Consider the following 27,913-nt stretch of genomic DNA (forward strand, 5'->3'; position numbering starts at 1 on the left):
TGTTCGATACTCCTGTTTCTCTGCTTCTAGACCTTCTGTTTACGACTAACATCATATACTACTTATGTCAATATAATGGCACACACCACAACAGTACTAGTGTAATGTAGATAGAAAAAATGTCACTTAACATCAAACGTCAATAAATTTACTGCATATAATCAAAGCATTTCTTTTCTTATTTCTTGTTTTATTATTACACTTGGATAAAACAATTTAATCATAAAAACTACATAATTAATTTAGGCTTTATTGAGTTTGACGATAATCTCTGTTGAATGAAATGGTCGAAAATTATCATTGTGACAAAAACAGACAAGTTGACAGTGAGATTATATTAAGAATTGAAAGATAAAACTTTTTTTTGGATAAAATAATAAGAAGACAAATTTGATCTGAAAGTTTAATGTATTCTGGTTTTGAACAATTTGGTCATATACATAACTTTGCCGAGGTTCTCTATATGAAAACTAATAAAGGTCAATTAAATAAAAGTCCAAATAAACATAAAGTTATAACTGTAAATAAAGGAGAGAAAAATAACCAAGGGGTTAGAGAAGAATAAAAAGTTATCACTTATAGATTTTTCCGGTTAAAATCAAAATTGAATCTGCGAGAAAAACAATTAATGTAATTATGGAAGGAATGGGAAATTGTTCCACCACTCTTAGCCATAACATGGCTTATAGGTGATCAGAATAGATTCAAGGTCATTACAAATTGTTTTTGTACACATAAAGGGGGGTTTGCATTTCCAGTTACCCGAAACCTAATCAAAGAATTTATTCTTGACAATTTCCATACGTTTTAAATTCTGTGTTAATATTAATTCCATGCCCCATTTCAATCACTTTTTATCGTTGATGAAAATGATCTTTATCAGTTTAGGGGTTGTGGAGATTGTTAAGTTTTTGATGGAAATCATGAACCGATTGATGTTAGAACACCACTGAAAATCTGGAAGCACTGCATGGCCGTTTCTTCCTATTGTGGGACTCCTCAGCAGTGCGCATCCACGATTCTGCGAGCGGTATCAAAATGACCGTCCAGTACTTCCAGGCTTTCAATGATGGTCTAACATTAATCGGTTCATGATCTCAATCAAACAATGATATTTCCCTTCAAATATTTATCGGAGCATTTGACACTAAATGATTCTGAATTCACTTAGGCACATATTCTATAACCTTTAATTGGATTGTTCGATTCCTTTTGTTATTTAAAGTAACCTTTTGCACTTATTATTCACAATATTGAGTTATACAAATCTAATATTTCCTATATCAGTAGTATATTTGAATTTATTCGAATATTTCTGTTTGCTTTAAGGAAAAAATATGGGATAACAATAGAAAGTATTGAATACTTGTGGTTAATTATTATAATTCAGTAAGAAGAAAATTATTTGAATTACTATGGGGCATTATTTTTAGTTAGAATGTTACTGACGTCCTAAAATTATTGATTCATCATTTAAATGAAAATTTATGAATCAATTAGTTATTTTTTTAATAATGAATAATTTAAATTTATATATAATTTGACTTCTGTTTAGGTCAGTTTACTATTCTTTTAAGAATTAATAATGATTACTATTATCTAAGATGACCTGCTTGAATATCTGAGCTACTTGTTCCTGCCATCCAAATATTTCAAGAAGTTGTCTGTTTCTTTGTTTGTTTTAACAGATCATTATGTCAATTAATTGCCCAACCTATTCAGATGCGTTTTTGAAAAATTTACAACCTTTCGCTATACAAGCTACATAAATTTGCAATCGGTAATATCATGATGGCTGGCAATATGCATTGAAAAAGAAAGAATATTATTCAGATCTTGACTTTTGAAATGTTAATATCTAACTGGTGATCACTCAATATTTATCATCAGGATCGATCATGAACATAAAAATGGAAACTCGTGGAAATACTTTATGCTGAGGATTCTATCTTGTACCGCTAATAGAATATTGAATAAAGCCAATAATAAATTTGAAAAAAATAGGTACCATATAAATGTATTATGAAAATTTCATTGTTTGAGAAGTATTAATTAATTAATTAGTTAGTTTTTTAATAATTTCCCTTAGTGAGCCTTATAGAATTAAAGTATGTTCAAAAAAGGATTTACCTAGATATTCATTCATCCATAAATTGTCTTACTTTCATGATAAAAATTAACGCCAATCTATACAATATTCTTAAAAACATTTAATTGATCAATTTTAGCAAATTTGGTTTATGGCTAGTAGTGGAGTGTAGGAGGTCAGTTCTATTCTGTTCGGTATTTATCAGTTGATGTTAACCCTGAAATTTAAATCCAGTATCCATCACTCAGGGTGAATATGTGATTAATGAAAACTGATCATTTACAGACTTTGATATCAACAACAAGAAAGTGTAAAGCCTTACAAACCTAATAAACTAGTTAAAAAAATAGCTATGGCAATAAGATTAGTAACAGTTCTATTTGAAAGACATAATTGATTTTAATTAATTGATTCATAACTTGAACAGATGTCTTTTAATAATTTTGATTGAGAAATGTTCTATATCTTCCTTGATTAGAATTTCAAGAAAATTTGGACAATTATACATTAAAGTCATTGACATTTTCTAGAATTATTTTACCATTAATGAGATTTAAAGCTCTTGTATCCGATTTAGTCTAGTTTTTGTAAATGTATATTCTTAAGGAGCTGTTTAATACTTTTTATTTTTTTAAAGCAAGAAGTCAGTTCATAAACAACATTATCAGATCTCCATAATGTACCATTTTATATTGATAGTTTTAGTAATGAAAACCAACATTTATTTAAGAAAAGTTAATACAAAACATCGTTTTCTTCAAACTAGAAATTAAAAACAATAATGTCAAACATCTAAATATTTAACAAAATCAGATGGATTAATTAACTGATTCAATTGTAAACGGAAATAAGAACAAATGGATATGATTGTTTTACCTTTTTTTTAAACAAGAAAACAATATGCATATTTTTGTACGAAAACTATTTTTAATAAATAAACAACAATTTGAATCAATTATTGATTAACTATTCACTTTTGCATACATAATAGAACAATATGTAGTGAACGATCTTTTTATGACGCTAAAAGATCTTGAGAATGTTAGTCTACATACAACGGCTAAATGAGGATTATACACCAGTGTGAGGAGTCGGGATTAATATTTTGCAGTTGGTAGTTAGGATTAATAATTAGATTTAAAGTTTTCATCACGGACTGACATCAGCTATAATGCCAAAACTCTATTTATCCGAATGAATGAATTAATTTCTCACCGAAATTCAAGACCTGTTATGGTACATCTGATTGGTTCGTCCATAAATTATAGCCTCACCCAATATTTCAAATGAGCATAAAATCAAAGTATTTTATTTTCGTTTATCTTTAGATATACGTGTAGGTGTTGATAAACTATAGTTGATTAGGTTCGCGATAAATTCTTGAAGTTTCAGTAAGAAGTTCTCATCTATAAAGTTTAACCATTTCGTGGACGAGATAGTTATTATCAATAGGACTAGATTGTACTACGATTTATCATAAATTAATTGAATATTAATGTGTTAATCACTTAATTCTAACTCAGTAATTTATACATAACAAGAATTGAAGATCAGGGATTAGATTACTGGTGAAGTCATTATTACGGAGTTCCATGCCAGGACAAAACAGTTATTGACTTTTTTCTGATTTTCTAATGGTACTTAAATTGATGTCAATCTGTCATTAATGTCAATCACTCACAAATAAGCTAATCTACAAAAACTATCAATCAAATTACACAATAATCGTTAAAATGATCGATATAAAAATAAAGGGAAACGGAAATATTTACTAACAAATCTACAGGGTAGAAACTAATGTCAGTGTTGAAGGTGAATGCACCATATTTATCAAAATATAAATATGACAAATTCTTTGAACGGTGATTAAATTATTGAAAAGGTTTATAAACTATGTTCGATTTTGTGAGGTAAAGTTAAAATAATAACATAATGTATTATCAAGCTTTGTACGATTGTATCATTTAATCCTTCGTATAAAAAAATATAATATCTGAATGAATGAAGAAAGGGGTACTTAGGAAAATATTAATTTATTTATAATGAATAATGAAGTGATAAATGGTTCACATGTTTGGTAAACAATTACAAAGTTACTGTTGTGTGATTCAGCATATTCTATGTCATCATAACTTTTCTTAAAGTAAGTTGATAAACAATCTGGTTAATAGTCTAATCAAATTTGAGCTAAAAAAACATATATTGACAAACTGGTATGATGGAAAAATGAGTCCTTCAGAGATTTAAATAGCTTCGCATAAAAGTTAACTAATTCAACCAAAAGGAAAGTCCTTATAATTTTCTCCATTATCGTTAACCATTAATAGTCTATATGTATGATGAATGAATTTTAAAAATGATATCCAAGGTTATAACAGTATTTAGAACAAACTTTTAAAGTATTAGCTAGTAACTGAAATATTTCAACTGTCATATGGGATTGATAATCATTTGACAGATATTTTTTCTTATGTTTAATGAGTAATTTCACAAGAAATGAATACAAATATATCGTACACTTTACAGTACTATCGTTTACCTTATACAACACAACTATTAATTCAGAAATTATTTTCTTTCAAAATAATCAAATTTATTAAGTAGAAAATAGAGTAAGTTAGTTTATATAATACTATGTTTTTGATGGAGTTTTGTTCTCTGAGCTAGATGGTTTGGTCATGGAGCTTTCAGACAGAAGTCTATCTGAAGTTTGTGCTGATGATGTCGTTCAGAAGAATGACGAAAGCTCCACGACAAAACCATCTAGCTCAGAGAACAAAACTCCATCAGAATCATCCACCTGAGCTACAAATCTTCTCCACTATATAACATTATGATTATCACAGGAATAAGAAAACTGAATATGAAGTCACTGATTTTTCACTGACTGGATAGAACTGCAATATATATATATATATATATATATATATATATATATATATACATTTTACTTTATTTTTAAGAGTACCTAGGAACAGATACATATGTTTTGTAAGTGTACTTACAAAATAGAGAATGGACAAATATACGTATGTGTCTATATCTGTTATAAATGTTTGTGTATTTTTTCTATGACCAAATGTTTATGATTGTATGCCTGTAAGTATATAAGTCTACACTCGACAGATATGAACACACACACACACACAAAGAAATATATATATATAGTGAAATAAATTTCAGAATTTTCTCCACAACAGAAAAAACACAACTTTTCAACATTGAGGATTTATTTATTGGTTGAAATTTACCTTTGAGTTATGGATCCTTTATGTTAACAAAGTTGATCTTCTTTGAAAAACAAAACACAACACTAATATCTGTTTATATATAACATTGTAAAAAACATTATTAATTTATTCTATTATTTCAAATTGAAGAGATTCGATAAAGTACTTTAAAGAAGGCATGAATAAAAGAAGCCCATACAGATTTTACTGTAACATAATTTGCATTTTAGGATTTATAGTGAATAAACAAATTTTTAAAAAAAGTTGGAATTAATCTTTATTATTTTGGATAATTTAGATCAGTATGTTAGTAATATGTGTCAGGTAATATTTTGTATTTAATTAATTAATAAGAATAAAAAAGTAATTCATTCGATTAATTACTCAATAGTATGTTATTCTTCATGGTGCTGGTTCACTGTGATAACATTATTAATGAATGACAAGAAGAAGAGGATGAAGCACATGATATACGTTTTCATTATCATACTTCATTGTTAATAATATGAATGATAAATCAGAATTAAATTTTATAGGTTTAAGGACAAATAAAAAGATTTCATTTAGAAGTTATCGTAATTTAAGTACTTGTTTACCGGATAATAACACTTCGATAAATATTGTTCAAGATGATGAGAAATTTCAATTGCCATACGTTCAAATGTCTAAATCATCTGAGTCGATTGCGAGTATAAAACAAGAGAACAATTCATATATCATGTTAGAGACCGGAAAGAAATCGGATGAAACTACTGCTACCACTGTTACTACTACAAGTAATAATAATAATAATGCTAGCTCAGTTATCGGACTTCCCAGCATCAAACGGAATATATTAAGACGACAGCAATGCACAGTTGAACAATTAAAAATATCTGAGTAAGTTAACTAAGTAATAGTTTAATAAAACGTTTGTTTCTTAACATTAGTAACTAAATTAAGTGTATTGACTTGGTTATAGACAGATTCGACTTTTCAGTTAAACGAAAGAAAAAAAAGGAATACAACTTTACACTACATAAGTGAGTTTTAAAAACAATTTGCCGCTAAAAAATTACGAGGCAGTAAATCATATTGATTTATAATATGCATTCAGTTTTCTAATAAGAAATATTGAATTTACTGGAATGATTTTGTCAAGTTTATGTACTATTGTTATTCAAGGTGATTTCCATAAAACTAGTTATATAAGCTGGAAAAAAGGATTTAAAACCTAGACAATACTGTTTCATTACTATTAGAGATGCACACAAAAGTATATTGTATTGATAGTAGAATTGAACTACACAACTCATAGTAAGCATTATACCTTTAAGTTAATAAGCCTTAATCTTCCATTCATAAAGATGTATATTTAATTATTAACATTATAAGTAATATATTACAACTACTCTTAATTTCTTTCTAATCTTTTATAAATCATATTGAACTGATATTTATTTTATGAATATGAATGTAAATAGAAACAATTTGGAATCCTGAGAAAGTTAAGGGAATCAGTTCAAATTATTATGATCTTGTATAAGGAGTAAAATGTGATCGAGGGTATATTCCGGTCATAAACATATAGAGAAATAAATAGAAGGTTGATTTTTATGACAGCGATTGATTCTAAATAGTACCATTGAAAGAATTTTATTGCAGATTTATTCTTTTCTGGCTTTTAATACAGAAGCAAATGTCTTCTTTTTGGACTCAACACAATACTTGATGATTTTATACATGCATAGGACAGTATATTTTACTGGATCGTATGTCACCCGAGGATAATGCTTCAATGCATCCCATTCAATTTGAACTATTATAGCTCTCATCTCTGTTAGATAATTTATCTTAATCTCCGAACTATAAAGACTATCATTGTACATTTTTGCTTAATATTTAGAAAAATTATTTTATATCATTACTCTGTCCATTCATTATTAAACATTAATTAGACAGTTTCGTTTTATACATTTACTAAAACACATTATTACATTACAAACAATACAGAAGACTCAGATGGGGATTTTATATACACGAATGATATAAATTAAAGTTGACATATGCATAATGAAAGAGCTATTCTACATATAATCTAAATAATAATGGTAGATAATAAAATTAACAAACAAGTAAATGGCTAAACGGAAAAATAGTACATTATGTGACCTTGAATAGTAATGGATGTTAAAACTTTATTCCTAACTAGTATGTATAAAGCTAATCATACTACCCATTAATAACAATTAGAAATTATTGCTTATAGCTAAAATATATTTGTCTACATCAACGTTTTACTTAATAAAGACTAGTATGATGTATTATATTCTTTTATATTGATTAAGTTTCAGGATGTTCAAGATGTAGTCTGGTCATTAATTCAAATAAACCTATATATCGTGAAACTTTTTTCCGACGTTAAGCGATTATGGACAATCAACGTCAAGCTTTGTACGTGAGCTCGATATTAATTAGGTCTGTTGGTTGAAAAGTAATATCTCATGTAACACTGGATGTTTTGAGTCTAAATCTTGCATGAAATATCGATTTCATCAGAACTATCATAAAATTGAATTCTAAAACTTTTTGTAGATTGAGCCCAACAACTTCACTAGTTATGTTTTTAAACTAAACAATATAGAATGAAATTACACTGAACTATTTGAGTGTAAAATATTTGAATGGGGTGATATTTATACACTCTTAAATTGTGTAGAGTTTTCATGTAGTTATCGTGAAAAAAATCTTTCTTTAAACTTACTCAAATCTTTCAAGATATAACTTCAGTTTGTGCTATCAGAATAAGCTTGGAACACTTGATAATGTTTGTTATTTTCAGTGAATAGAAGAAAGGAGAAGCTGATATTACTGGTTGGTATAAAATGCTAAATGTCATTACGTGTGAGTGAAAATTATCATTATACAATCATTGTAAAAAAGAAATCAAAGTTGCAATCCCAGATAGGGTCATCAAAAATTTATATTGAGATGCATCACAAATGCTTATTTCACTTTCACTGATAAAATATACTGACTATTTGATGGAATAGCAAAGAGTTCACAATTGTTTTTCATATCAGTTGCTATTTTTCTAGCTAAACTGAGAAACGGTCCATTCATGAAGCTCGCTGAAAGATCAACTTTCTAATTTTAGTATCAGGATGGTAGCAATTCTACGTGTCCTAGCAACAGATTCAAAAATATTATAAAGATTTACAAACACTTGTTTAGAAATATATTGTACTGACAACCCTTTATTTATGTTCTTTATTCTAAAAATATGTATTTACTTTAAACATTGGTGATTCATTTGTAGGTATCGTTACCAAGGTTTAACTTGATAATTTCGGATGAATTGAGCATTAGGTAGATTGGTATAAATAAATAATATATTTGTAATATCCCAATGAGTAGAAAAATGAGGTTTTTTGACGTTTCGTGACTCAGTGTAGGCTATTTCTTCAGAGAATAAATAAACCAACCAAAATCAATCCAAGTTTTAAACTTGGATGGTGATTCATTGATGATAACCCCATGTAATCTTCTGAAAATTTATTTGTAAGCGCTCTTTTGTTCACAGATGTTTATCTCATTATAATGAGAATTTTTATAAAAATTACGTTGATATATTAATATTCAGTAGTAAATCTGATGAATTTATTACATTTGTCTGTAGGTGTGTGTACAGTGAATGAATCAAAAGACTGACTTGTAAGCATTGAATATATAAGTGACTAGTGTCAGTATGTAACTCACTGGAGACAATGATGGAAGTGTCGCTCAATTTTGTGGATTAGTTGAAGTTAAACATTAACTCCGTTGGATGCCGGCCGGCTCAGTGGTCAAGTGGTTAAGTGCTCGCGTGCGAGACTGATAGGCCCTGGGTTCGAACCTCACGAGGCGGGATCGTGGATGAGCACTACTGAGGAGTCCCACAATAAGATGAAATGGCCCTCCAGTGCTTTCAGGTTTTCCATGGTGGTCTAGCTTTAATTGACTCATGGTCTCAACCATTAAAATATAAGTGACTGATGATCAACTACAATTTGAAAGAATAAAAGTTGTGAATTTTTTAAGTCAGTAAATGAATAACAGAAATGATCTGAAGTCCCAGTAAATAATAACATAGGAGTATAAGATCCATTCATTATTATGTGGGTGATCATAATCACGTAACTGCAAATTTATTATTCAGAATTATTGATTAGATTAAACTAACTCTATTGAAATGTGTATGCTCATATATCATTTGCATTGGTAAAAATTTGTGTATGTATGTGTATTCGTTTGTGTGTGTGTGTGTGCAGAGAAACAGTTAAGAAAGTTGATTTATCTATCATGGCCTTACTTTCTTTTATATCTTCGTATTTTTCTTAATGCTTCATTTTATTTCTGTTCTTCTATATTTTTATAGTGTACGTGAAATTTTATCATTAAATCAAAATATTTTAGGTAGAACTCCTCAAATTCACTCACTGGATTAATATTATTATTACACGATCACCTTATATCAGTCGCTACTCTCATTCACAATGATATTCTTCCCCTATCTACATGAAATATAATACAACAATTTTTATATTCGTAGTCCCTTAAATATTCCATACTCCTGAGTCAATCTAAATATTTCCTCAGTACAAAATGACGTATTAGATATAAGCGAACAATTTATGTCTTTATTATGATTGTCAATTATTATGTACATTCATACTAATACATATAAAACCAACATTACATTGAATTTTTGACATTAACACGTTTGCACGACACCTGAAAATAAGGTCGTCAGAAAGAAAAAAAGTTTCCTCTGGAATATTATCCTTCTTCAAATATGAATTAATTAATTCATTCTGAACAAATCAGAAGTTTTCTGAACGTTACTAATAACGAATAAACTTGAGTAGAATGAAAATCACTATAATAATTTCTGTCAATAGAACCTTTGATTTAATTTGAATCAGGCCATGATAGATCCTACAAACAAACTTATTGTAGGACTCCTCAGTAGTGCTCATCCACGATCCCGCCTCGTGAGATTCCAACCTAGGACCTGTCAGTCTCGCACGCTAACGCTTAACCACTGGACCACTGAGCCGGCCGGCATCCAACGGAGTTAATGTTTAACTCCAACTAATCCACAAAATTGAGCAATACATCCACCATTATCTTCAGTGAGTTACTATCTTACAACAGACCGGTTGAACTCCACTGGTCATCGCCTCTCACTAGAACTCTGGGAAATACCTCTTGGAGACCATCACTAGTGAGCGTATGTTGATGGTGGTCTTGTTTCAACTGATTAGTGATCTCAACCATTAAAAATTACTATAATATCCACAAAACCCCTTCTGATATAAATCATATATTTCTTAAGTATTTAGAAATAGGACAGTTTGGTTTAAGCACAATTTCAACATATTCATATCATTTTGAGTATTTTAATTTGTTGTTTGTTGTAAAATACATATGAATATAATTCAAATATATAACTAGTAACACGCCATTCAACCAATTTGTGTCATATGTATTTATCTAGTTAAACACATAAATATTGGCACAAAAGGGTAACAAAATATATGTGTCACATAAAGTAGTTCTCACTTAGTTTGTGTGCAAGGTTGGACGCTGCCTTGGTCGCCAAACCGAAACAGGTGGTTTTCTTAGTAGGCCATTCCCCGAGACCTTGAATTGGAGGTCTAATCCACAAGGCAGTGGGGCAACGTTGAGAGATATAAACCGAGGACGAAACGCTCGTCCTAGATTTCACTGATCGCCACAAATTTTAAATGTGTCTCAGTTGTACACATCATTTTTGTTCACTCTGTATACTTGAAAAAAAGAAATTTCCTGTATGTATCAGATTATTTTTGTTGCCAAGAAATAATCATCCGATGTGTCAATTAAAAATACACTCAAAACAGTAATTAACAAGAACGTCACTTAAGTTGAAAAATGAATATAACATTCGTTTGTAAGTATTCTGTTGTTCAATATTTACACAAATATTTTTGAAATTAATTATTTCACATTAGCCTTATCGATAAGGCTAGATGTGAAATATGCACTCACTGATAAGATTTAATGCCGAAAAAGTAATATCACAAATTTTGCTGAAGAAGAAAATTATGAGACCACAAGGCTACAATATCATCTCGGCTTCTGGAAGACCTAAACTTTCTGGGTTATAGCCTATATGAAACAATGAAGATGTACTATTCAATAATTTCAAGTTCATCTGTGTTTAATGCTCCTTGGTTTCCAGTGGTTCTTCAATTGATGTCAGCCGTTGACGAAAGTTGAGTTGAAAAGATTAGTCTTTTTAAGGAAAGAAGTTCATATTTTTGTCATGCTTACAAAGAGTAGGTTTCTTCAGAATAATACAGAGAAATTCATAACTATGCACAATATTCAAAGGGTTTGGAGTTTTAAGTTCATGATTTTGTTGACTGATGTTCAGATATCATATGAATAAGTGTGATATTCGTTTAAGATTGTCATTAATTGGGATCTATTTAAAAATTAGGAATGACTGGATGTCTCATATGTTTTAGTGCAGGTCTGTAAGGCAGTGTGTACACGGAACCCCACCATAAGTCGGGAACAGGACCTTCAGAAATCAAGGTGAACGTTTGGTCGTTTGACTACTGAGGCTATTGTTCACAGTTAGTTATTCTCGAATTCAATCATTTTGAGATATGGTACAGGATCATCTGATGCCATTAGTAATAACGGTTTTACCTTCAAAATGACGGGATATCTCCATTCATGACTTTCCATTATAAATTCGAGAACTTACCTCTACCTGAGACTGATCCGTAACATTTATCACTTACAAATTAAATGAGTCACCACTAAACCTCTATACCAAAAATGCTACATGTATAGTCAGTATTGTGAATAATATAACGTTTTCTACTGGTCTACACACATTATGCACTTTTAAAGAACGATCTTATTTTTCTTTAGAAAATTTTTCATTACACTTATGGGATTACGTGTAGTCAACTATAACACTAATGATATTAATGAAAACGAAAAACAAAATTGGTGATATTTTAAATGTACAATGCGTATATTTCCCATCATCCTATATTCAGCTATATAAATAGATATATTATTGTATTCTTTGTTGACACGTTTCTAACATTATTTGAACTGATGATTTTATTAATTAAACCAAAATGAAAATACATTTGGGAAATCCAATTATAACAAACAAAACGAATGTATTCTATGGAGGAATAAATCGTTTCATTACTAATCAAACAATATATATATATATATATATATATATATATATATATATATATATATATATATGAAGGTTAGTGTTAAAAGCAAACGCAAGAATTAATTATGTACTCACGATAATGGTTTATATTACGCCTCTTACTATGGAATCTTAGTAGTATACAATGAAATATCTAGTCAATTTAAATAAAAAAATAAGCCATTTTATCTTTATATCAGAAGGGGTTTTGTAGATTTTATAGTAATTTCAATAGTTGAGATTATGAGTTCATTGGAGCTAGACCACCATGGAAAAGCTGGAAGCACTGGACGGCCGTTTCGTCCTATTGTGGGACTCCTCAGCATGATTTATTTTTGTATTAGTAGAAATTTGTAGAATAGTTTCTTAGTCAATTATATATAAGTCATCAACAATACGATGATGGATAAAATCTTGTCTAGTTTAAGATGCCATATCAAACAGTAGTTTGAATTCCTGATGACGTTTCGTTTTGGGAATTCGCTTTTAAACTGTTCTTATGCTGACAAAAGTATGCATACAAGAAACCAACTTATACGATTAAAAGTCATAAAACAAATTTATTTATTTAAATGGTTTAATAGTAGGATTTTTGTAAAAATTACTGAATATTCTCATTTTCATTATGTGACTGAAATCAGCGGCATTTTGTTGTTAGCGTCGTATCATACATAATTAATAGTCCTTACAGTAATGTAAGTTGCAGGACATCGTAGGGTATTCAATCATTTGGACTAGCCGTCTATTCAAAAATAAATAGCCTTAAAATGGTATTCTTTAAATTGTAGTAGAATAGTTACTTATCAACAATGTCATAGGAGGATCACAAAGTACGTAAGTGAATTAGACTATTTGGATTTTTTGTATGGTTATACCTTTTACATTGAAAAGCCTTTTCATGAAATTTTGAATTGTGCCAAACAAGGAACATCTGAGCAACGCCAAAAGATTTAATAATCCTGTGGAGCTGGAAAATTTACGAATTAAATTGGCAATAGAAGTACATGCTATTGTCAAAACCCGTGAAATCGGTATCAAATGTTTCAAAATAGTTCGTAATGGTTTTTTCAGCTAGAAGAAAAGTCAAGGAGCTTAAACGTTTCATATAATGATGAGTCCATTTCCTTTTAGTGGAACAGGACACCTGACTATATATTCAACCCAAGCAGTTTATTTAAACAACCACGTTTGATTCTATTCATTTCTGATATCATTAATACACATATTTGTTTGGAAAATCCAGAATATTAATCGAAGAAAGCCCAGAGAGGCTTTAGAAACTTTAGGAAACATTTTACCCAATTAGCGATGATTAGACGTATCTCGGAAACATCTAGAGAGTGGAGAGTTGCGTGTCATATTTCTGATCGGATAATAACCTATCCTGCTACTATAGTAAGTAGAGTTCCAGAAGCGCAAAGCGATCTGAAATGCTATAAATACCCTCAATTTTCTGTACATAAACGAACCTTGGAGTAAAGCGTTCTTTCCACATTCTGCACCCTTTCTTTTTTGTTCAAGTTGTCGTGCAGATTGAGCCTGCGTTTATCAGGACAGCCTGAGAAAATAGATTCAAGAATTCAATCAGAATATCTGTCAACATTTAAACTCGATAACTGTACAACTCGAATATCACATTTTCCACACCTCATAGCATACACATTAATACATATAGTGATGATTTAAACAGAATCATCTGGACCAAAATACTATGATGTTGATATTTTCAAACATTTTGATATTGATTGAACTAAATGTTCTGCCTTATTCTTCTGAGCCACTTGTGTTAATTTAATTTCAGTTATGTATTTATTTACTCTGAACAAGTGATTGAGTTTACTGTAGAACTTTATACATTCAAATATTTACTCACTGAGATATCATTAATAATTCATTATTTTATGATGAATTAGAAAATGTTACGTGTTAAACTAGTGAATTTTCCATCGATTACAGGTTAAATATGTTCATAATATGTCATTTTTTTAATGAATAAGATCATTTAATAAAATAGTAAGACAATTCTTTGTATCATGTTAGTTGACAATCAATACAATACAACAAATCATGAAACCAAAATGATTATGTAACAAGAGTTTATAAGAAGCAATTAAAGCATGAAGTAATCTATTCATGGTCCACAGTAAGTATAGAAAATGATTATACACCCTTTTGAATACACAAGTTCTGTCTTTTTTTCGTGTGGAGTTAATCCAGATGGCTTTTTCTACATATCAAGGGTTGTAGTCTTATTCCTTCCGGTAGATTGTATGAAATTTGATACGAATCAAAAAGATTAAAATAATAAACTGAATTAAATCTATATCTCCTTTTTTGCTCTCAGAAAAATCATTTAAGAGATTCGGAATCACAGTCTCATTATTAATAATAACTGTTTACAATTTTAATTATATTCACTATATATTATTGATTCTTATTCAATCTATTTCGTTATATTTTTATGGAATATCAATTGATTGTTACCGTTATCAATATATATTTGTTAGAAATTAAATAGAGCTTTCTTGTATTCATTTATATATGAATATAACTGTTTGTAATTTCAATAGTTGAGGTCATGAGTCAGTTGAAGATAGACCGCCAGGTTTTTCATGATGGTTTAACTCCAATTGACTCATGATCTCAACTATTGAAATTACTACAATCTCCACTAAACTCCATTCTGTAACTGTTTGTTCTTGAAATAATGAATTAATGGGTTTTTTTGTGAATATAAAATGAAATAACCTAAGCAAATGTTATGAAATAGTAGTAAGATTGGTAAATTAATATTATACAATAGTCTATCTTTAAAAATACTAGTTAATGAGATAGAATTTGAATTTTTTAATCTGATTCAACAAGTTTCTTATGTTGCATAGCATTAAAAGAAAATATGAAAGCAACTGATGAAAATTTCAGAATAATTTAATTCTAGACAGTCCATTAACTAGTTAATACTTTTTATTCTTGAAACCTTTTTTTTCACTTATTTTTAAAGAACTCAAATGAAAATACATTTAATTTATCTCTATTTTATTGTTGGTTTTATATCATAATAAATTCTATTGCGGTGCGTTCTACTGATGTTGACAGATATAAGTAGTATGTTTCAGCAATTGAAAGTGAAATGTTTGGAGGCAGAAGATTACAAAGATCAAAGAGAAGAAAACAAGAACAGAGAATGATCGGTGTGGAAATGCAGGAATAATGAAGTTTGAGACAATTGATTGATGTTTTTCAAATGAAGAATTTACTGTATGGTTCTCAGATTTTACTCAAATGTTCTGTAATTTTGTGTCCAAATACGTTTGATTGCTTCCATTGCTAATCTCGTTTACTACAATTTTACTTTAAATGAACGATGGAAATAAATAATGATTATTTTTATTATCCATCCTTTCTCTGTTTTCAGAAGGGGTTTTGTGGAGATCTTAGTAATTTTATGGTTAAATTCATGAGTTCAATAAAGCTAGACCACCATGGAAAACATGGAAGCAGTGGATGGCCATTTCGTCCTAGTATAAGACTGCTCATCCATCTCGCGTAATCGTGTATGCACAGTGCTGAAGAGTTCAATACTAGGACAAAACTGCCGCCCAATGCTTCTAGGTTTTCCATGGTGGTCTGGCTTTTTTATTTCTTGTTTTATCAGAGTTATCCAGTAATATTTTCATTAGAAGCAAAACATTGTTTTATCTATCCCTTATTATATTCATATATTGTGAATACAAACTTCATCTCAGATTTCGGTTTTTTTGTCTACAAAAAATGATTAATTTGGTAAATAATTTTGATATCGTTTTGTTTGTAAATTAGTCACAAAACAGTATTTATTCATTCAGTCAATTTGTACAACCATTTTTATTTTATTTTTAGTCTCATTGAGATGAAGAATCTTGTTGCTAATGCAATAAGAGATGATTTATTTAAAAAGATTTGTTTGATCGGTTTTAAAGTTTGTTTTTGAACGGAATTTTTTATCACGAACGTAAAACATTTATATAACTATATAAATTTAGAAAATCAGCGAACAGCTTTTTTGGTATAGTTTTTTGAATTATTGAATGATAAGTTTTCCTAATTTGTTCTTTGGTAAAATACAAGACATGAATTTTAATAATCTCAGAATAACTCTGATAAGGAGAATTATAAGAAGTCATGGTGAAACTATAATTTATGGACGACCATTGAGTGACGCCAGACTGACCTTGAAAGTGTCTACCTAATAAGCTGGACCACATGAGGGTTATAAACCTGTGTGAGGAATTTGAATTATGATTTACAGTTGATGGTTAAGGTTAGAAAATAGATTTAGGGTTTTCATCACGAACTGACATAAGCTATAATGACAAGAATCTATTTATCCGAATGAATAAGGGAATGTCGCGCCAAAATCCGAGACCTGTTATCTTATACCTGATTGGTTCGTCCATAAATTCTAGTCTCGCAAAAGTAATTTATTTCTAGGATCACTTTCAATTATTCACAATTTAGAAATAATAATATCACAAACAAGTAATACACACTTCACCATATAAAAAGTCTTAAACAAGATGGGTTTAAAAAGTAGATGTCGATTGATAATAAATGGTAGAAATTGTGCAAGAATTAGTTCAATTATTCATTTGATTATTTGTCTATAGATTAACTAATAGAATATTCTAGAAATACAAGTCTTAAAATGGAATAATAGCGTTATACATAGACTAAGTATAAAACTTGAAAACTAATTAGCCAAGAGAAGCTCATATAAGAAACAAAAGAATTTTAAAAAATTGCTACACTACTAAATTTTGAACTTACAGTTAACAAGGTGTGGAAAGATTAGCCAAAACTAGAAAGTTCCTACAAAAATGCTATTTCAATAAAGCTTCTTTTGTCGTTTTTTTCGGACAAATTTTACATAAAGTTTAATGTGATCATGATCTTCATATTATTTTTAATTAGTATCTTACTACTGATTACAGGAATTCAGTTACTGCATTTTGATATATATATGTATATATATATATATACATATATATATATATATATATATTTATATATATATATAAACAGAATGTATTATGACTGTCTAATATTCTATTCAAATGAATGAATATAGAAGTATGGTTAATCATTTGTCCATGAAATTCAGGTATACAATTATTTGTTGTCAGACCGCCCTCTAAATATAATTAATTTGGTAAACACTTATAGTTTGAATATTATCAAATAATACAGTCATCATGTTTACAAAAACAAACGATATGATTTAGAATCTTAAATGTAATGTATACCGAATATTTTTTATGTAATGACAACATTCAAGCTTGAATGTGAATGAATATGATTATCTTAAATTGAGATATGTTAAAAATCGGATTAATCTCTGTGTTATTATTACTTGAATAAGTTATTAAAATATTTTGAATTATTCAAATGCATCTAAGTAAATGTTTATTGTTTTTGATGAAATTTTGTTCTCTGACCCGGATAGTGTGCTCATGGAGCTTTTATCGTTCTTCTGAACAACATCATCGGCACAAACTTCAGGTAGAAGTGAACTATTCGAATTTGTCCATCAAAATCATCCACCTGAGCTACAAATCTTATCCACTATCTTAAATGTTTATTGTTTTAGCCAGATTAATGAAATATGTGTGTCTGCATAGACAATATATTGATGATAATATTAAAAGAATCAGTATGTGTTTATTTTTCTTTTCGGGTTGCATAATTTGAATGGTTAGTTATAGAGAATTCATATTTAATATTGTGTATTGTAGAATTGAATTATTCAAGCTAATAACCATGCAATTAGAATTTAGTTATCATTTATGAGTTTTGAGTTAGTTGGAGAATTAAAGTTTTGCAAACAAAAGGAATGGTAAAATAAGGATATTTACAAATTTATAAAGACTATAGCCTATTTTTCAGTAATAAATTGATGTTGATAAGCAATACAACGTATTCAATATAAAATTGTTTGCGATTTTAGAGACTTGATAAGTGAATACAATAATTTAAGTTATTGTTGTTAAGGTTATGTAATTTTGTGAAGATGATCGTTACACTGTTATGCAGGGTATTTTAAATTTACTTTGACTGACAGCTTGTGTGTTCCATTTAAGTTTACAATTCTTTATTGCTTTTCATACTATTTTTCAATAAATGACATTTTAGTAGATATAGAGTTTGTCTAGTTTTGTTTTCGTTTAAACATTATTAGAAACCCGTATGAGGAAAGGTTTTACTTTAAGAAATTATGTACAATTTTGTTTCTTTTTCTTTCATAAATAATGGAACATTTAAACAAACCAATGAATATTCGACTGATAAGGTAATTGAGTTTTTAAATTGTTTTAGATCTAAGAGAGCACCAAATATAAATGAATGATTCTAACACAAAGTCGATATAAAAGTAAACTTTTTTAAAGTTGCTAATAGGTTATCAAACAATAGAGTTTAAGGTTAGGATTGATGAAAAGTGTTGGGATAAATTCTAATAATAACTGTAAGCCTTCACAGTATTTTCTCTTTTCATTTAACTTTGTCGTTATGTGGTTTGTGGTCACCATTCTGAATCTACCACCAAGTCAATCAACAAAATGATAATTTAATCCAAGTATTATAGAGTGTGACAATATTAGATTTGTTGTGTTTACATATGTTATTAACTATACAACAAAGAATTCATTTTCCACCAGAACAAATTTAAACCCTGATTTTGTGACTGTATTACTTACTTACACCTGTACCCCCCAATATAGCATAGGTCGCAGACCAACATTCACCAACCCATTTTATCTTAGGCCTTCTAGTTCTATCCCATTGTGGTTCATTATCCTCATGTCTGCCTCCATTTCTTGGCGTAATGTGTTCTTTGATCCTTCTCTTCCCTTTTGGTCTTGAGGATTTCAACTGAGAGCTTGCCTTGTGGCGTCACCTGAGGCGCCTATGGGGCTACTACCTGTCCCAAGCCCGGATAAAGGAAGAGGGTTGGACATACGGTTAGCTACTCTATCCCGTAAAAAATAACTCGCTAAATGAACGCCAACCAGACTGCAATAAATAAGCGCTTAATATAAGAAAACTGCTTTAACTTAACTAGCTTACAGGTTGCTAGAATAATGAACTGATATAACAGACAGTCGATTGTTTAGTTAAATGATTTACAATTCACGTCTGATAGTTAATTATGTTAAATAAATTAATTTAAATGGATATTAACAAAATTTATAAAACAGATGTTAGATTTCGGCCAGTTGTCGAAGCTTATATTAACAAAAAACAAATATGTTTTTCAAACTGCAGATAAGGTGTAAAACATGCCAGAGATAAAAACTTACACTTTATCAATAACATTTTCAGTATCATGTTTTCTAAAAGTTTTAAATTATTCTTATTGAGAAAAATAATCAATATAAATAAAACTTTGATCCTATATACATGTTTTTTTCTCCAACCAAAATAACAAATTAATAAAACATTTCAACAGTTGAGATCATGAGTCAGTTGAAGTTAAACCACCATGGAAAACCTGGAAGCACTGGACGGCTGTTTCGTCCTATTGTAGGACTCCTCAGCACTGCGCATCCACGACCTCGACTCTCGGAATTTGAACCCAGGACCTTCACTCTCGCTTGAGAACGCTTAAAACTCCAGATTACTGAGCCAGCATCTAACGGTGTTAATATCTAATTGCTGAGGAGTCCCGTACTAGGAGGAAACATGACAGTCTGTTTTTACTTTTACGTCTATACTAATATCTTTGTAGATTGATATTTTTAAAGTAAAAAAACAGTTGTTTTGCTTTTACCAATGAATTAAGCTAAGCCGTTCCGCTTTGAGAACTTGTTTATGTGTGAAAGACAACGTCAGAAACAACTGGTTCCTAATTCTTACCGCAGTCAATTTATAATAATACGTTACTATCACTAAATTTCAAACTTTGGTTCCATTTCACTTCCAGCCTCTCTGTCACAAAATGATTAAAGTTAGAAATGTGAAATATTTGATTTCAGCTTTGTGTACAAACAAAGCGTTCGTTACATCACCATAAGATCTTAAGTTATATCTCACGTGAGGCCATAAGGAGCTTACCACTGTGAATTAAAATACGAAGATAAAATAGTGTTGGATAGTAACTAGCAGATAAATCCAGGACACGTATTTCATCTTGTTTTGGGACACATTAACTTGATTTAATAGCATCCCAGAGTTTATGTTTACTCCAAGACAATAACCAAGTACCGCTCACTTCAAACGCCGCCGTGTGAATCACTTAGCGACTAAGTACATTTAGTCACTAACTTGTATAATGTAGGAAGGGGAAGTGTGAACGCATTTGTATTGGTTGTTCGTATCTTATAATTTATGTTTTGAACTTTAGCTGATCCACAAATTAATAGAAACGCAAGCCTTGCATTTCACTGCTAGCCACCATCCAGCTATTCCTATAATGAGTATTTATAATACTTGGCCTACTGTTGATTTTACAGAAAAATAAAAACGTCCTTAAGAAAATGTGCTGTCTCTGATTATAATTTGAAGATGATTATCACCATTAGTTGAGTGAGTAATATTGTTATTATTAACACTGACTCGACTGAAAGAAATACATGATTGTATATATGTATATAATAGTTAAAATTGACAATCATTAAATGATATCAATTCAAGTACGCTCATAATGCTTGTGACTCAATCGTAATATTGAGGTAATTCACCCTGGATACACATATGCCGAGACAGACTGATCAATTACAATCCCAAATATCAACAGGAAAATCTAAACAACCAATACTAATCAATGAAGATTAAAAAAATTATCCATTGTTTCCTTCTTTTAATGACTACCCTGTTGATGTCGGCTCATAAATGAACCTATACTCATATATAATTTTATATATACATAATAACAAGTACATAATCCATACTAATAAATTTTTAATAATTACTTCTATCAACATTATTCATACTTAGGTGTATTGGAACGTAAAATGGAATCATTCAAATCATTAATTAATTAACTTTTAAATCAATTACCTAAACAAACTAATTAATACACTTGGTATCGTTTACTTCAATCTTCCCATTGATGCTTAAAACTTCAATTGATCAGTCTCTTATTGGCATATGTGTATACTGTGCGTATTGCCTCGATATTGCCTTAATTCACCAGCATTATCAACTAAATGGTTGATGCGATAACATTTAAAGTCAACATTACTGAGTTTGAGTCCCAGAGTGAACATCAACTCTGAGATGCAGGTACATCCAGATACTAAGTTTCAAATTATATGAAACGCGAGTTCGAGCTTCTATCACTAGCCTATCTAATCTATTTTTGCTTATAAAGTACTTAGCCATTTAATTGTAAAATAAATAGCCCAGTTTAAATTTAATTTATTAATGTATTTATCCAACCTTGATGGAAAACAATAACAACAAATGGTTTCATCTCACTAACAGTATAAATAAACAAATATTCCTTTATATTATAAACTATTTATCTGTTTCGTATTCCCTTTTTGAGAATCATTTTATTGAGTATAATTTGACATAGAAACAGTTTAAATAATCTTTCTACATTGAATATTTCGATTTTTTTTTCATTAGTTATTTTAATTATGCATATCATTGTGTACAAAAATAGAATTTTTTTTAAAGGAAATGCTTCTCCATCAGTTATGTGATGAAAATATAATTATAATTAGAGATTATGGTTACTAGGGGTATTTTTTAATTTTAATTTTTTTTTTAGTTTCGATATAAATAATTTTTAAAATTAATATGGAATTATTGATTTATTGAGAAAATGTTTAATGAAAACATTTTTTTTACAAGAGAATCTGATACACATAAGAGTTGATTAAATAGAATGGACTTTTGAGTTAATAAGAATTTATTCAACAAGGTATATGAATATGAAATGAAGTCTGTTGTATACATGGATAAATGCCATCTTACTTGTAGTAAGCTGAATGTCTCTATGGTATTAAAAAAACATATTACATTTTATGGTAGCAATTTAATACATGAAGTTTGAATATACTTGTAATGGGATCATTGTAATCTAGAATGAATTGGCCAATTAAGTGTCATCATTTTCTGATACATTCTTCATCTGAAGAAAACCTTCAGCTTAACTATTATTAGATAGTCTAATAACTGTGTTATGCGTAGAGTGTATTAAATGAGAATATTTATATAGTTAAAGCGATTCCTCAGGGTTTATTTTCACTACGTTTCGTCCAGTATCCATGTTATCTAAACAATATATATTTGTATCTCCAAAGAATAAGCCAACGCATCTCATCGACATTATTGAAAACTTTGTTACCTAGTTATTTGAGTCCCGATAAATTCACCACTCAAATAAGAAGACTATACTAATCCTTTCTTTGAAAATAGAAAACTCATCTTATTTCCTCTCGTTTGTTAAACGAATTCTATTAAATACATTTTCACTGTATCGGGTGCTATTTTGTGGTAGATCAATAGTTATTTTACAAATTAGTTTAACATTATCCTTTGTGAACATCAAATTGAATAATAAAGTTTAAAATTTCTAAAAGAGTGGAACTCTTCATAGAATTACTACAATTAAATCTCATAAAATACCTAAACTTAGTTAGTAATACCAGCTCTACATTGTAATTCTAGAAGAATCTACTTATTAAACAGATAGAGTTGAAACTTTTAAATTAGTTTTTAATGATTAAGATTATATCGCTGTTGATATTTTTGACTGAAATTCAATCAGTCTTGGTCAGTATAAAAGTAATTCTCAGGGAAGGTCTACGTATTCGATCTGTTCAATGTCACGATGTTTAAATGTTTTATTTTTTTCATTCTTAACCGTAATTTGAAATAAATTTCTATTTGGTATCTAATATCTTCCAAAAAGATAATTAAATGATTTTAGTGACTATAAAGATACTGTTAAACTTCTCCTTTATTATTATTATGATATGTGAATGCTATATTTGAAATAAGCTCAGCGATTGTAAATTTAAATAATTCCAAGGTTTTGTCCAGTTAGCTTGTTTGGACTTCTTCAGAGTAATAATCAAAATCAAAATCATCAAAGAAATATCTATGTGGAATAAAGATGCAGACAATTGAATGTAAGGTCGAAGGAATATAAACAGTGTTTAAAAAATGTTCCCAAATCCTCGATTGACCTAAAGAAACTTCAGAATAAGTCTGTGATGGCCTTACATGCGTTGAAAACAGAGCATAAGATTAATTTTGAAGGGACTAAAATCGTTCAGAAAGGTTTTTTCACTCATAAAGAAAAATTGACAACAGAAGCGCTGTGTATATGGGCGAACAAGAACAGCCTGATTCGAAAGGATGGTATTCAATTTGCGACTACTTGGCAAATATTCGTTGACAAGTAACTGAACCCTTTCTTTATTTAACCTGTTTATTTCACATGCATTGTTATTTTGACCGAAGTTATTGTGATTTATTCTCAACATTACAACTATGTATTTGATGATTCTCGTTTTACATACACATCAATCATTCGGAAACCATTTTTAAACCTTCAAATTACAGTTTTATTTTATTTATTTGTTTCTTCATATAAAACATCAATACCGAATATCATTCATTAATAATTCAATCTTACACACACAGTTCGTTCAGTCATTTATTTTCACATCGTTAACTTTTCACATGTTTCGCATTTAACTGACTCATGCTATCTTAGTTACAAAAAGTCAACATCCAAATATGATTGAATTAACACAGTATAGATTTGATCTGATTAGATTGTTAAAACGTAATATGTTTATTTGATGATTTTGATTATTACCCTGAAGTCGTGACAAGGTAGCTGGACAAAAGGCTTGGAATTATTTTAAATTTCAACCGTTAAAAATAATTCAAATATAATTTTCACACTTAATGACTTCTCTATACTCGGCGCCAAATTTTTGTCAAACTATTCATTCTCATCTTGACGAATATTCGCATAAATTCTCTTTTACTGTTTAATAATTTATTTAATAGTAGAAGTTTTATGATATGTAATATAGATTTTATTTATTTATTTGAACACATAAATGTTGGTACAAAGGGAGCACCGAATAAATATGCACCACACAAGTTACTTGATTTGTGTGTGGGCAGTGATACTGTCTGAGCGCTTAGACCGAAGCAGGTGGTTTTCTTAGGGGGACACACCCCGAGCCTTCGATCTAAAGGTCTGATCCACAGGGCAGTGAAGCAACGTCAGGAGATGCAGTCCCATGGTTGTCGGTGACCAACGATTGGTTCATATGTCATTTCTTCCGTCAAGATTCTGAAACCGATGTGCACCATTGTTTTGGAATCAGGGTTTTCCAACTCCCCTAGGTGGAGTCTCTGTGTCAATCAACCTAGTTAAAGCTCCGGACATTCGCTTTTTATCTTCCTAATTTCGTAACCAACAGTAGTGCCGCGAGATGGCAATGAGTAGGAATTCCTTTTCAGTGACTGTGTGCACGTGTCCATGTGAGAGCATTTCTAGAGAGAGAACTGACTTTCCCAACCCTCGGCCGTACTAGGGCATTTAGGGGCCCTAATATAAATGTAATTCAAGATTTACGAATATAATCAAGATCAATTTATTCGTAAAATTCAACTTTCTTCTGATTACTCTTTTAATGTTCACATACACACACAAAGAAAAACAATGAAGAGAACATTTAACTAAGTCCATATAAAAAAAGTAAAGAAAAACTAAATCTTTGATAAATTTCAACTTGGAAATTATTCAAATAAAAATAGTTTTATAGAAAAAAAAACAATTTTTCTTTTGAAAGAAACTTATTCATGCACAAAAATTAAAGCGTGAAACGAAATTTCAATCATTCAAATCAATTACTGTATCATTTATTATTGAATTGAAGGATCATTTTTGTAAGTAAATATCTAAAAACGAAATTTTTTTTTAAAATCGAGCGGTTATTTCTCTTTATTCATTTTTTTTGAAAAAAATTTATTTTTCTGGCAAATTTCAATCATTTCAAATGAATTTGATTAATGAATAGCTAAATTTATCCTTTTTAAATAATTAATGATTATTTAAAATAATAATGTGATATTGGTGTATATTAAATAAGTAATTGTATAAAACTGTATTGTTTATTAACCATTGTAACTAAGGAGTCACTTCAACTTAGAGTCAAGATCTTTCCCTTTTTTCACCTTTTTCCCTTCTTATTATTACGTAATGATTTTAATGTTTTGTGATGACTATTCCAAGTTTATTTACCCACGTTTGACCTTCTATTTCCAACGTTCAATTATTGATAAGACTTTTGTTATCGTATTTTATTATTCTTACTACTATCAGTACACTTGTCTTCTTACTATCAACATGTATTTTTACTTATTATGTGTGGTGACGTATTCTATTTCATTGTGATTATTGACCCATATTGCCTTGATTGGTTTAACATGTTCGTATAAATATTCATGTATATTAAAGCCTGATGACGATCTAATTGAAAACAATTGTTCGCTTAAATGTGTTGTTATAACTTTATTTTGTTGTTGTTTTGTTCTGTTTTCGTAAAAGAAACTTGTTGAAATACCTTGTGCTGAGAATTCTATATTGTACTACAATATAATATTGAATAAATACACTAATAGTAATAATAATAATAATAATAATAAGAGTAAGAGTATACAAGAGTTTCTGAGGAGTTTCAATTTTATACAAAATCTATTTCATGTATAAATTTTATTTCCAAGAGATTTAATGTAAAATCACCAACAAAATAACTGTTTTGTAAACATTTTGACAAGTATATTACCATACAATTATAAATGACTATTGGATTAATATCTAAGTAATCGGTAAGCATATTTAAGTGTATTGAATAGTTAAATGAGAACACAAAATTGATACTTTACATTAAAGAGAAGAATAATACACATGTGTTACATGTGAAAGAAGAAAAAAAGTGTTTTTCACTTTAGAAAATTTGTTTCAATCGATTCATTTATTCGTTACTAATAAGATTAATTGAAAACAAGGTATGAAATGAAAAGTTAATGATAATCAATCATCCCTATTTTGAGTTTAAACTCTCTTGGATAGTATCATTTTTATCAAATTTTGAATTAAAATAAACAGGTTCACATTTTATACTTTAATGAATTTTGTTATATTTATTGTTGGTAGAAAGCTACCATTTTTGATAATTGAATTCACAAGTCAATCTAAGCTAGGCCACTAGCGAAAATCTGGAAGCAATGGATGGTTATTTTAACATAATATAGGACTCCTTAGCTGTGTGCATCCATGATCCCGATACTAGGACAAAACAGTCGTCCAATACTTTCACCTTTTCATTGGTGGTCTAGAATAGATCGATTCATACATTCAACTATTAAAATTATTACGATCACCACAAATCTCCATTCTGATAAAACTATCTTTATCATATATATATATACTAACTGAGGAATAACATTTAAATCCTACTAAATAAACAATGTCACATTGTTTCAATCAACTATATAACTCCATTACGTTCTCATATTATTCCAAATCAAGAAATTTATTTGTATCGTTTTTTTTTATTATTTCTCTTGATTTATAAACAATAGTTCATGCTTAATGCACGTTATGTTGACTTTTATTTTAAGTAAACTAAAAGAATATTTCCCAAGAAAACAAATATTCTATCAATATTTCTTTTCTTCAAAACTATTTCTCCTTCATTTAAATCTCTATCAAAATGAAGAAACGAAAAAAGAAATTCTGGAGTACACTATTCAATTACTAAACTGATTTCTTACATAAAACAAACAAACAAAACAACAATCATTTGTCGATCAAATAGTTTACTTACAAGAAAACAAATGTAAGATTTATGTAACATTATGTATCACATGATCAATTGAATAATCGGTTAACTTTAGAAAAGAAAAGAGAGGAAGGAAGGAAAGAAAGAACAAGAATAAGAACAAGGAAAAAAAGAGTAAGAACGACAGACAGGTGAGTTGAGCAATTTTAAACCAAGAGAAAAAAAACAAACAAACAATTGAATAAATAGAAGAAAACTTGAAACATTCAATAATTTCTTTTTTATTCTTTAATATCCATCTTAGAATAAGTGATATAACTAGTTTGTTTTGAACAAAATTTCTTTTATGATAAAAAGAATCATACTCTTAGTAAACAATATTAACATATTTTGTTAAATAAATCACTCAAATGTGTTTTTGTTTTATTCATTTTGGTATGAATAAATTGGAAAGATTCTATATTATTAAATCATAACTATATATTTGTTGAAATGAATTTCTTCAGCTGGATTCAATTCAACATTTAGATTGGATTTCAAGTAG

General features: G+C 29.1%; 1 protein-coding gene across 1 annotated transcript in view; it reads left to right on the forward strand.

The window, feature by feature from the left end:
* The first annotated feature begins 5,297 nt into the window (after window positions 1–5,297).
* RGS4_1 (Regulator of G-protein signaling 4) overlaps window positions 5,298–27,913 on the forward strand; it is a 79,929-nt gene continuing 57,313 nt past the window's right edge. Inside the window, exon 1 of the mRNA XM_051214642.1 lies at window positions 5,298–6,198. Coding sequence (XP_051067824.1) covers window positions 5,825–6,198 — 374 coding nt within the window. The 5' untranslated portion in view covers window positions 5,298–5,824. The remainder of the gene's footprint in view (window positions 6,199–27,913) is intronic.

The sequence above is a fragment of the Schistosoma haematobium genome, chromosome 2 (genome assembly GCF_000699445.3).
Source record: "Schistosoma haematobium chromosome 2, whole genome shotgun sequence".
Classification (NCBI taxonomy): Eukaryota; Metazoa; Platyhelminthes; class Trematoda; order Strigeidida; family Schistosomatidae; genus Schistosoma; species Schistosoma haematobium.